At 36.3% G+C, this 13,481-nt stretch overlaps 1 protein-coding gene across 10 annotated transcripts in view; it reads right to left on the reverse strand.

Moving 5' to 3' along the window:
* Nucleotides 1-81: 81 nt before the first annotated feature.
* The window catches only part of TRDMT1 (tRNA aspartic acid methyltransferase 1), a 90,937-nt gene continuing 77,537 nt past the window's right edge, over nucleotides 82-13,481 (reverse strand). For 8 of the 10 annotated variants that reach the window (XM_070800882.1, XM_070800881.1, XM_070800880.1 and 5 more), the window contains 6 exons: nucleotides 13,059-13,128; nucleotides 12,470-12,553; nucleotides 10,330-10,673; nucleotides 8,326-8,383; nucleotides 7,161-7,290; nucleotides 82-1,171 (listed from right to left, as the gene is read on the reverse strand). In XM_070800882.1, the coding sequence (XP_070656983.1) occupies nucleotides 1,071-1,171; nucleotides 7,161-7,290; nucleotides 8,326-8,383; nucleotides 10,330-10,673; nucleotides 12,470-12,553; nucleotides 13,059-13,128 (787 nt within the window). In that variant the 3' untranslated portion in view covers nucleotides 82-1,070. Of the gene's footprint in view, nucleotides 1,172-3,062; nucleotides 3,134-7,160; nucleotides 7,291-8,325; nucleotides 8,384-10,329; nucleotides 10,674-12,469; nucleotides 12,554-13,058; nucleotides 13,129-13,481 lie in introns of all 10 variants that reach the window. The other 2 variants (XM_070800878.1, XM_070800879.1) reach the window with 2 other exon arrangements.

Consider the following 13,481-nt stretch of genomic DNA (forward strand, 5'->3'; position numbering starts at 1 on the left):
GGCTTAAAACTCAACATTCAGAAAACTAAGATCATGGCATCCGGTCTCATTACTTCATGGCAAATTGATAGGGAAACAATGGAAACAGTAACAAACTTTATTATCTTGGATTCCAAAATCACTGCAGATGGTGACTGCAGCCAGGGAATTAAAAGACACTTGCTCCTTGGGAGAAAAGCTACGATCAACCTAGACAGCATATTAAAACATAGAGATATTACTTTGCCAACAAAGGTCCATCTAGTCAAAGCTCTGGTTTTTCCAGTAGTCACGTATGGATGTGAGAGTTGGACCGTGAAGAAAGCTGAGCGCCGAAGAATGATGCTTTTGAACTGTGGTGTTGGAGAAGACTCTTGAGAGTCCCTTGGACTGCAAGGAGATCCAACCAGTCAATCCTAAAGGAAATCAGTCCTAAATATGCATTGGAAGGACTGATGCTGAAACTGAAACTCCAATACTTTGGCCACCTGATGTAAAGAACTCACTAGAAAAGACCCTGATGCTGGAAAAGATTGAAGGTGGGAGCAGAAGGAGACGACAAAGGATGAGATGATTGGATGGCATCACCAACTCAATGGATATGAGTCTGAGAAAGCTCCAGGAGTTGGTGATGGACAGGGAAGCCTGGAGTACTGCAGTCCATGGGGTTGCAAAGAGTCAGATATGACTGAGCGACTGAACTGAAAGCAACTTTAATTAACATACACAAATATATAGTATCTCAAGTTTATATACTATTTTATAATACTTTATAAAATATTCATGTAGACATTAAAATTCTAATGTTTCTAAACTTGTCTATACCATAATATTATAAAAGGAATGTTTAACATATATATTTACTACTTTCATATGAAAATATATTCTCCTGAAGCATAAGTTTCACCTTACAAAACACAGTAATATAAATTTAAGGAAACAAAATGGCATTTCCTGACCAACCCAAACTTCTTATTAAAGAGAAAGATAATTTAGTCAAATTTTGTCAAAATTAATTCAAAAAAGAATTTCAAAGTTACTATATGGATATGACAGAAAACTGTGACCCTCTTTCAGAGTTATTTAAAAAATTAGTCACATAGGATTTTGATTAGTTTAGCTACAACATGCACGTTGAGACTATTTCCAAGTAGACGGTAACGCTGTTTGACAGTTGTCATCTCAGGAAATCCTAGAAAAGAGAGATAATGATTTACAATACAATCATTTGAAATATTAACTTTCAGAGACAAAAGGATATATTCTTTAGTGGATATATCAAACTACAGGGACCAAAGGCACAGTGGCCCCTGGTTGGGGAAACTATTAATAAGATCCAGCATGCCATCTGGTGTGGTAAAAAAAATATTAAAAAAGCGCAAAGTATTCTATGTTTAATATTTATCTTAGTACTTATTAATAACATTATGTATTAACAATATTATGTGTATTGTATACAACTATAAAGTATAGTGCAACTCAAACTTCAAGCATTATCAGTAAAAATCAGCTGATCCAAGGTTTATTCATGTTATAACATGTGTACCAATAGTTCATTCCTCTCCATGTCTGAATAATATTCTATCATATGGATATACCATATTTATTTTATCCATCCATTCATTGACAGGTATTTGGATTTTTCCCTACTTTTTTATTATTATAAACATTGCTGTTATGGACATGGACATATGTATGCACGTGCAAGGTTTTTTTCAATTTTCTTAGATATATACCTAGGGGTGAGACTGCGGCAAAGTCAAACTGAAAGTCGCTCAGTCGTGTCTGACCGACTCTTTGCGACCCCATGGATTATACAGTCCATGGAATTCTGCAGGCCAGAATACTGGAGTGGGTAGCCCTTCCCTTGTCCAGGGGTCTTCCTAACCCAGGTCTCCCGCATTGCAGGCGGATTCTTTACCAGCTAAGCCACAAGGGAAACTGCAGGGTCAGACTGTAACTATGTCTAACATCCAAGGAACTGCCAGGATGCTTTCTAAGGCAGTTGTACCACTTTATATTCCCACCAGCACTGTACAGGGATCTGATTTCCCCACGACTTGTCAACACTGTTATTATTTGTCTTTTTGTGAAGTGGTATCATACTGTGGTTTTGATTTACGTTTCCCTAATATCTAATGATGTTGAACATCTTTTCATGGGCTTATTGACCATGTATCTATTTTCTTTGGAGAACCGTCTATTGAAATCTTTTGCCCACTTTTAAACTGGATTATTTTTCTTTTTATTGTTGAGTCATGAGACCTCTTTCTAGCAATATATTCTGGATACAAGTCCTTTATATTCTGCTTATACAAACTGAAATTCTCATACTGAAGTTCTTTTTGCTACATCCTTTTTCAAAGTGAAATCTTCTGCAGATACTATATTTGCTGGAACAAAACCTTGCACATACCACCATCAGAGGCTGTCCAAGCATGAGAGTGGACACTAGAATCTTAGTTACAATCCCAGAACTTCACATTCAGAACCCTTTGACATAGCAATTAAAAAAAGCAATCAGTTAATAAAGGAAGTAATTAAAGAGCATTACAAAAGCAAAAATTGGGCTTTCCCCGTGGCTCAGTGGTAAAGAATCCACCTGCCAATGCAGGAGACAAGCGTTTAACCCCTGATCCGGGAAGATTCCACATGCTGCGTGTGCAACTATTGAGCCTGTGCTCTAGAGCCCAGGAGCTGCAGCTACTGAAGCCCTCACACCCTAGAGCTGGTGCTCCCCACAAGAGAAGCCACCGCAATGAGAAGCCTGCGCACTGCAACTAGAGAGTAGCCCCTGCTTGTCGCAACTAAAGACAAGCCAGTACAGCAACAAAGACCCAGCTCAGCCAAAAATAAATACATAAATTTATTTTTTAAAAACTTCAAAACTTGATAAAGTTGCTTCATCAACACTAGACATTACATTACCTGCAATAAAATACGAGTGATTACCATAATAAAACTATAGTTGCAGTGGTGCCCAGTCATATAATTCCTATCATAAAGATAATGTCTCAGTCAAGAACATTAGTCATCTCAGAAGTTATTTACTTCAAAGTAGCCAGAGGTAGAAATATACCTACAAACAAACTTTAAGACTATCCCAGGGATGGTCCTTTGTGATATCAAGATTGTATCAATGAGGAAGACACATCTGAAAACAAGCAAGATTTGTAAACGGAGGGAAAACATGTATATCTACAGCTGATTCATAATGATGTATGGCAAAAGCCATCACAGTATTGTAAAGTAATCATCCTCTAATTAAAATAAATATTTTAAAAAATTATATATATATAATGCACACATATATATACATGCAATGTATACATGTATGTATTTCATATATAGGAACTAAAATCTAAATTTGTTTATGGAAAAAATTACATAATTTTTTATTTTATTTTTTTATAACTTTTTTTAATTTTAAAACTTTACATAATTGTATTAGTTTTGCCAAATATCAAAATGAATCCACCACAGGTATACATGTGTTCCCCATCCTGAACCCTCCTCCCTCCTCCCTCCCCATACCATCATCCCTCTGGGTCGTCCCAGTGCACTAGCCCCAAGCATCCAGTATCGTGCATCAAACCTGGACTGGCAACTCGTTTCTTACATGATATTTTACATGTTTCAATGTCATTCTCCCAAATCTTCCCACCCTCTCCCTCTCCCACAGAGTCCATAAGACTGTTCTATACATCAGTGTCTCTTTTGCTGTCTTGTACACGGGGTTATTGTTACCATCTTTCTAAATTCCATATATATGCGTTAGTATACTGTATTGGTGTTTTTCCTTCTGGCTTACTTCACTCTGTATAATAGGCTCCAGTTTCATCCACCTCATTAGAACTGATTCAAATGTATTCTTTTTAATGGCTGAGTAATACTCCATTGTGTATATGTACCACTGCTTTCTTATCCACTCATCTGCTGATGGACATCTAGGTTGCTTCCATGTCCTGGCTATTATAAACAGTGCTGCAATGAACATTGGTGTACACATGTCTCTTTCCCTTCTGGTTTCCTCAGTGTGTATGCCCAGCAGTGGGATTGCTGGATCATAAGGCAGTTCTATTTCCAGTTTTTTAAGGAATCTCCACACTGTTCTCCATAGTGGCTGTACTAGTTTGCATTCCCACCAACAGTGTAAGAGGGTTCCCTTTTCTCCACACCCTCTCCAGCATTTATTGCTTGTAGACTTTTGGATCGCAGCCATTCTGACTGGTGTGAAATGGTACCTCATGGTGGTTTTGATTTGCATTTCTCTGATAATGAGTGATGTTGAGCATCTTTTCATGTGTTTGTTAGCCCTCTGTATGTCTTCTTTGGAGAAATGTCTATTTCGTTCTTTGGCCCATTTTTTGATTGGGTCATTTATTTTTCTGGAGTTGAGCTGTAGGAGTTGCCTGTATATTTTTGAGATTAGTTGCTTGTCAGTTGCTTCATTTGTTATTATTTTCTCCCATTCTGAACGCTGTCTTTTCACCTTGCTAATAGTTTCCTTTGATGTGCAGAAGCTTTTAAGGTTAATTAGGTCCCATTTGTTTATTTTTGCTTTTATTTCCAATATTCTGGGAGGTGGGTCATAGAGGATCCTGCTGTGATGTATGTCAGAGAGTGTTTTGCCTATGTTCTCCTCTAGGAATTTTATAGTTTCTGGTCTTGCGTTTAGATCTTTAATGCATTTTGAGTTTTTTAAAGCTAGAAGGTGACTTTTAAAAAACTTAGGTACATTAAAAATAATAATCCTCTCCAAAACAAAGAAACCTAGAATTAAGAAGGTCAAGATAGCAGCAATTATTCAGTAAGTGAAGGTTAGTGTCTGTCTCCTCCAAAGCCTGCTATCTCATAAATGCAGGCCACTGGCCACAAAGAGAAATAGGACAACACGTGCAGGAGGATCAACGCAAAGCCATCACTACCATGGACAAGCAGCTCCCAGAACGCCTGTTCTGGACCCAGGATTAATGATGTCAGAGGCCCACGTGAAGGACAGGCCCACTCGGTGGTGACTATAGGGGCTTAACTGACTGCACACATCTACCACATTTTAAAAGAAGGTTAAGCAATTTGCCAGTGCAGGGGACATGGGTTCGGCTCCTGGTCTGGGAAGATTCCACATGCAACTGAGCACATGCGCCACAACTACTGAAGCCTGAGCATCCTAGAGCCCAAGCTCCCAACAAGAGAAGAAGTCACCACAACGAGAAGCCTGCCCACCGCAACACCGCAACTAGAGCATAGCCCCTGCTCACTACAACCAAAGAAAGTCTGTGTAGCACCGAAGACCCAGGACAGCCATAAATAAATCAGGTTTTCTCGCACATATTATATATTTTCACAGAACTTTGAAAAATCCTATTTTACCCTATTTATACCTTTAAATACTGAGAAAAAGTGTTTATGAAATAAAGGCTATAACATCTATCATTTAAAATATAAAAGCACAAATTTTGTATTAGGTATCAGATAGTTTGCAAACATGTTACATATGTTAATTCACTTACCTGTTACAACAACCCTATGAAGTTGGTACTGCAATCACCCCCATTTTACAGACACATAAACTAAGGCAGAAAGTGGCTTAGGTAGAGCTAAAATTCATGGTCTGTCTGTCTCTGGGGTCTGTGCTAAATTTCCTTACTACCAAAGTGACTACTACTACTTGAAAAAATAAACACTGAACTAAAACTTAGAACTTAGTTGCTATTAGACAGTAAATCTCTTTTCTCTCTATAGTACTATGGAAAGTACCTTTGATGACTCATCCTAAAAATGAAAGATAAAAAAGTAACAGTAGACTGGGAAATAAATTTCTGAGTGCAATTCTCACTTCTTTGTTTGATGATGTTCTCATTCACTTTGTGACATAAACTAAGACAAGGGAAGTCTATGTTTTCTTAAATAACATTCCCTGGGATAGTTCAAACTGAATGAGATCACCAAGAAAAAGGCACAGAGGACAAAACAAACCCGGTTGCTGTGACTCTGCTTGGGGAATCAATTACCAAGAGGGTAGTCAAATTCTATTGGAGTTTGTTCTCCATGCAAAAAAAAGATGCATTCCAAACATCAAGTGTAAATCCATTATTTAAATTTTAAAACATGATCTATTTAACCCATGATGTTCTTTAAGAATAGTACTGTAATAATATTACAACAAGATTAGATTTAGCAAAGCCTGGCTTTTCTGTAGTCAAGCTCCCAGTAAGTTATCAAAAACACATTTCCTCCTTGTGAGGAAATGTGAGGGAGATTTGTCTCTTCCTTCCCATGAGCTAGGTGCGAGGGACACCCTTCACCTCCCTCTGCCTAGGAAACCAATGGCATCCACAGAGTGAGAGCCCCTGTGCCAAGGAAGCAGGGTCAGGGAGAGGCAGTAGCTCTAAGAGGCAAAGGCACTGCATCCAGTCTCCTAATACAACAATCCCTGGCCTTCCTCAATGACAAAAGGCATCAGGGCTTCGTCTTTCTCACTCTGGAACCCTATGTTCATTTTTGTTCTTGAGATTCCATCTTCAGATTCTCTAATTTGGTGTCAATTCTGGGATTTGTGCTCTCAAGTCACCCTTAATTTCCATTAGGAAAGCTCCTCCCTAGAGCACCTCTCCACTTTCTCTTTTTTCCACTTAAACCTTGTAGGGAAGGAAAAAGGTGTCTAATTGATAAGAACGTACCTCCTAGGAGAAAAATACAAATAACATACCTCCCACTACACACACGCAAAAATAAATTCCTTAATTGTCTTTTATTTATTTTTTTTTAAAAAGACAATTCTAGGCATTCTTTCACAACAGTTAGTGTCGGGTTATATGAACAGGACTCCTAGAAGCAAAAAATAAATTTTAGAAAGATGCTATTAACAACCATCTGAAAGATGCTATTAACAACCATCTGTGGGGACAGTTGAGGAATTGCTGATTTGGCCTTTCTGTTCCTGCAAAGCACCTGGAAACATTACTAGAGTAAAAGGAGGAGAATTGAGTCTGAAGGGAATGGCAGGTTGTGAACAAAAGCAGAAACAGGAGAGAAGATGTCAAAATGGCATAAACAGGAGAGGAAGGGTTCTCCACCTCTGTCTGGGCAAGGGTTTATTCGTAACTCACACAGGAGTCCCTAATGAGTTCGGAGACCATTAATAAATGAAAGCTGGGGTCCGCGTGTATCCCACATACCAAACTCTGGAGGAAATCCAAGGAGATTTGCTATTTCTTTAGGAGTGAAAAATCGAAGTTGAAGCATTGACAATCTCATTATCTTTTCTTCTTGTGACAAACTGGTAAGGGATTTGTAGATATTCTCAATCTGTAGGAAAACATCCATGATAACTAATAAGTAATAAATAATTAATAGAATGCAATTAATTTGTTAAGATAATATCATCTGCTGTGAGGCAGTTTAAAAATGATGAACATATAGTCCACCACAACACACAGAAGCCCAGGGTAAAAGTCTGTGCAATAAACTGTATAATTGGCTCTTCAAGGGTAAGATAAACTCTGAAAACAAACAAAAGCTTGATGTTGAACAGATCAGGATACTTTCAGTGTGTCTGTCATTTTTGGTCTCTCAAAAATTCACTCATAAGAATATAAATAACAAATAAATAACAATATAAGAGAAAAATAGTGAAAGGAACTTGGTCAACCAGTAAGTCAGTTTTACAATGCAAACAGTCATTTGAATGTTTAGGTTTATGACTAATTTTATCAAATTAAGACATTTTCTTAAAGTGATTAAATATATTTAATAAATATGATTTCTCAAATTCTGACATTTGTTTGCCTCTGATACAGTTTTTACCATGGGTAAGTTTTATTAACAGTTAAAGAGTTTAAATCAGCATAAAAGAAAATAATGTGATTTCACTGCAGAACTATTCAGACGTATATAAAACTTACAATACATCAAGCTTGTATTCAACCATGACACCTCAAAGAATTTGCAATTGAAGTATTAATAAACAGCCTTGCTAAAATAGATTTATTTTTCCCTAAAAGGCATTTTTATAATATGTGCTCCAAAAGAAGGATTTAATATTTGTGTGTAATCTTAGAGAACATTAACTACTGTACTTTGCATTTCAAATTATCCTCAATGGAGTATAAAAAGAGGGGCAAAAGGTAAGGGAAAAAAGTAAAAATATAAAATACTTCTTGTACATATATCCATACCTAGCAACAAGAAAAAGACTTATTCTATAGTAAATAATTATTATACACATATTCATTCCAATTGAATATGTAAAATTCTTTTAACATTCTCAAATATTAAGTAGTAAATAAAATTTTATTTTAAAATATTTTCAAAATATTTAAGTCCTGAAACCACGCACAGTACCTGCACATCCTCTGTTGTCTGTAACACAGATCCTGTCCCTTCTATGTAGCGTCCATAACTGAAGAATTAACACAAATATTTTGTAACATCTGCTTGTTAATGATAGATTTCTTAAATATTTCTTGAATGAATCAATTTTACATAGCTACATCTTTCTGAAATATTCTGAATAATATCACATAAATATGCTTTGTAATTAAAAAAATTAGGTGAAAGACTTAAGATCATATTTAAACTTCTCAGACACTAAACTTGACAAAGTTTTTTGTTGTGTAAGTAATATTTGCATTATGCATTATTGTCATTTTTATAAAATGTCAGTTTTTAAATGTTCATCACATTTAAATGCACAGGAAGTATGCATTAGTTACAACTTTTATATCCAAATACTATTCAGTACTAGCATCCCTGACACATTAGACCAAATGTTATGAAGGTGAAAATGAATAGCAGCTATTTTTCTTCAGATGCCTGAACCATCATTTCTTCTCATGAACCCAAAATCCTATTCTCTCCAGCCCAGGACAGACTCAGGCTCATCAAACATGTATCTACCTCCTACTGTAACACCGTATGTTTTAACTATTTATCCTGCAACAGTCAGACTATTGTTTTAAAAAACTATATTAAAAATATAAAACACTACAGAGAAAAGCTGTTTCCTTATATATCATGTGTGTGTCTGCTTATATTATCTACACTAAAATAGATTTCACATTAAAGCTTCTTTTATACCATTTTTATAATTACAAAAGAATTTCAAGGTTTTTTTTTTTTTTTTTTTTTAGTTACAAAAGTGATAAGTCCTGCTTTATGAGAGTCCCAAAGAGAACCTATCAGACTTGGAAACAGACAACAGCTGACTGAAGTCTTTTAAGGTGATGCAAGAAGCAATAAACCTATTCCCCTAGAAGTACAAGGGCAGAGTATGAGAAAATCAGGATAAGCATCATATGATTATCTCAGGGGCAGAGTGTCAAGACAACTAGCTAGCAAGTAAAGAGAGAAGGTTTGAATGTTTAAATCATAAAACTACCTATCAAATGAGTTTGAGTGGTATTAACAAAGAAGAGGCAGGGATCTTTTATAAATTCTTCTCCAAAGATCTTATTTCCCCTTCTTTCTAGGTTTAAAAAGAAACCTGAAAAACACATTTATTAACACTTGGGAAATAAGCCAAAGGCTATATCCCCTAAATGTCCAGTAAAATAAATTATGATATACCTATACCATGAGTATAGCAAAATTCTTAGGCAATAATACCCAAATTACATTGTACAGTCAAAAAAATGGGTGCATAATAATGATTATAATATGCTACAATTTACTTAAAGAAGGGGGTAAAAATATACATGTATATTTAGATACCCTGTACACAACACCTCTGGAAGATCAGACAGTAGGGATGGAAACTGGATGAACAAGAGGCAGAGAGGAAAGGAGTCTTACAATCTCAGTTCCTTTTGAAATTTGAACCATGAGAATATAACTACTTACCCAAAAACTAAAGAAAATTTAAAGTGCTCTAATGTGCTCCAGATTATTCAATCTTATTTCTTGATATTAAAGTTTAATTTCTTCTTGTACACTGATTATGAAAGTGGACAGAAATTTTTGAGGTACCACAAAAAGAAAGGTGGTAAAAAATTTGCAATTTGCCATCTACAGAGACCATGTTTTCACCATGGGTATGTTTCCACCATGGGTAATTAAGCTCCTTCGAAGGTCGCCAAACAATGGCCTGGCCTTTCATGAGCACTTTCGTGGGCTGTGCACATGATGTTCTGCCAGAAGCAATTTTTACTTGTGCATTCTACTGGAACAGGAAGGCAGGCAATTAAGGGAGAAAAAAAAAAACAAACCAACACATTCTAGCAGAAACATTCTATAAAATGCTCCTTGTTTCCAGAAGAAATAAAAGAGACAATAGCTATGAAAACTTGGTTACTTTGGGTATGTCGTAAGTAGAGGGTATGTCGTGAGTAGAGACTCTTTAAAACTTACCCTTTTGTAAAGCACATGGATCTTCTGGAAGTGGGTTTAACAATGTCTAACAAAAGAGCGTATCGCAGTAATGACTTTGGTGGTAAAAAGAATGAATGCTTGTCAATGTCATCTTCAAGAAAATCTTTTAGCATTCGCACAGAGAGATCGCTGTCCTGTTGATGTTTCCTGTCAATTTCTCCTGCAGTTTCAAGCTTAAAAAGAATGGCCTCTTTTCCAGAACACTGTGTGCTGCTATCAAAGCAAATCTTTGGTCCAGTTTTCTTTTCTTCAGTTTTCTTTTCTGCATTTATTGCATATTTAGGGGGATGTTCAGATTCAGTTTTGGGGAACTCCATCAGTACCTGGCATTAAATAAAAATATATAAATTGTCAAAAGCTTTCTTAAAAATAAAAAATGAGTTAATAATATCCAGTCAACATTATGCAAAAAAATTCTTTGGCTTTCACTGAGCTGTCATTAAAAAGATAGACATTGAGGTTTACTAGTAATTTATATAAGCTACTACAAGTTTTTCATCATATAATGATAGGCCATCAGTCTGTAGATAATTTATTTCATGAAATTACTGCTTTCTCTAGTAATAAAACCATTCAACAAAATAATAGGAAGTAGGATGAATATACCGACAATATCATATTTGGAAAAGAAGTTGAGAAAGCAACAGGAACATTTCCAAAAATGTGTTTTGAATCAAAGCTTACCATTCTCCTTCGTTAAAATAAGCACTCTTTGCCCTGAAAGGTTATTTCTATTCCTGAGCCCCATAGGAAAAACTTGTTCCTACAAAACAGGTAACCTTGTATAAAGTCCTATTTTGAGAAGGATAAAATAGTTCCAGGAATTTTTAATGATGAAATCTTGGTTAATATACTTTATACACTGTTTTTGGAACTATCCACATTGAAAGGGAGACACATTGCAATTGTATAATATAATACAGGCGTGTCTTCCATTGGCAGGCGGGTTCTTTACCACTTGTGCCACCTGGGAAGCCCCATAATACAATACCCATGTGTGTAGTCACTCAGTACTGTCCAACTCTTTGTGACCCTTTGGACTGTAGTCCACTGGGCTTCTCTGTCCATGGAATTTTTCAGGCAAGAATACTAAAGTGGGTTGCCATTTCCTATTCCAGTGGATTTTCCTGACCCAGGGATCAAACCCATGTCTTCTGTGTCTCCTGCATTGCAGGCAGATTCTTTACCCACTGAGCCATCAGGGAAGCATAAAACTGGTATTGTGTTACACGGGGATTCAAACGATACTACTGAACCCCTGTTAGTAGGACATGACTTTTAAGTTCTTACCTGTGATGATTACAGAGAGCTTCACTGAACCACTGAAACTCTGTTATCCACGTCAATTTTCAGCAGAAGCATGTAAAATTGCTAGCATAATGAGAGAGTCTATCCATAGCAATCGTGCATTTCATCCTAGCTTGTACTAATCATTACCATATTTTAATCAGTTAAAGCTAAACAGCATAGATTTCAAAGAAAATGCAACCGACATGTGAATTTTTATCAACAGTGGTCAATGGCTTCTACTGAGGGAGAAAAATAATGGATGCAAAAGAATCAGTGGTCGGAAGAGAAATTATTGGGGGGTTCATTTCCCCCCCAATAATTTCTCTTCTGACCATTAATAACAGCAGTAATGGTAATTTTTTACTTTCAACTTATTTTTTGTAATGATGAAAGAAATGCTTCTGGTTTTGTTTCAAGCAATTAAAGTGGTCATATTAGGAATGGGAGGGCTTCCCTGGTGGCTCTGTGATAAAGAATCCCCCTGCAAATGCAGGAGACACAAGAGACACAGGTTCAATTCCTGGGTTGGGAAGATCTCTTGAAAAAGGAAATGGCAACCCACTCCGGTGTTCCTGCCTGAGAAATCCCACGGACAGAGGATTCTGGCAGGCTACAGTCCAAGGAGTTGCAAAGAGTCAGACATGACATAGCAACTAAACAACATAAAGAGGGGCAAAAGGCTTAGAAGAGAGACTGAATGCATGCTCTTTACTACAGGCGTGAGAGGACACATGAACCCCCACCGGTACTGTTGGAAAATAAACAAGCAGCCTGAGACCTACTTACAACAGATGAATGATGATGATGAGAACAACAATAATAATAATACCTGACCAGGGGCCTGAAAAGGGAATGGCTCTGGCTGAAGCTTTGCAATAAGGAAGTACCGTAATCTTGAATTTGGAATGCCAAGCTGAAAGTGAAGCAGAACAGGTAGTTGCTATGGGAAATTAAAGTGATCTACACTAACTGTTAGCATCTAGTGGAAAAAAAAAAAAACCTCATACACTGTACATTAGTTTACATCAGGTCTACATTAGTTTCTGCCAGACAAAATTCCATTATCAATTTGCACAAGACTTCCCTGCAGCAAATTCTTGAACCTTTTAAACTGTCACTTTGTACCTTTATTTGAACGAAATAAAGATGGAATCAGATGAATCATATGTCTACGAGTCACTTTCACTTTATATTTCCCAGGTAAGAAGATACATAGATTTTCTTACATTCATTATTGATAGTACAGTAATCATAAAAAAATAAAATTCACATATAGCTATAAAATTCAGATATAGAAGGAACCATGTCTGAACTAATTTTAAGATTTGCCTATAATATTATTCAAAATGGATCCATTTTTTTATTGAATCAAGTTCCCTTTGGGAAAATTTATTTAAGTTTATAATTGTGGTACTTACAGAGGTTGGAGACAGTAGAAATTCTTGATACTGAAAACCACAATTTTCTATTGTTTGTATTAACAGATCTCTGAAAAGACAAAGGGTAAGAAAAAAGGCTTTCACTCTATAGTTCAAAATGCAGTTCTTATATAAAATATTACACATAAAACTTCATTTTATGTGAAAACTATACCTCCATTCAACTTGTTTAGAAAGAGAAAAATCCTGGGTCTTAAGCCTAATATTTGAGAAATTACATTTCTCAAAAAAAGAGATAATCTGTATTATAAATAAAAAATTGCTAATCCACTGATGGTAAATTCGTTATTGGAATGGAGCTTTGTCGCCCATCAGACAGGGCAACACTGTCACAGACAGCAGGTGAATCGAGGACTCAGTCGGCTGCATTCTCTCCCGTGGGGCAGCCACCTGAAAGGGCCC

This window comes from Bos indicus, chromosome 13, assembly GCF_029378745.1.
Source record: "Bos indicus isolate NIAB-ARS_2022 breed Sahiwal x Tharparkar chromosome 13, NIAB-ARS_B.indTharparkar_mat_pri_1.0, whole genome shotgun sequence".
Taxonomy (NCBI): domain Eukaryota; kingdom Metazoa; phylum Chordata; class Mammalia; order Artiodactyla; family Bovidae; genus Bos; species Bos indicus.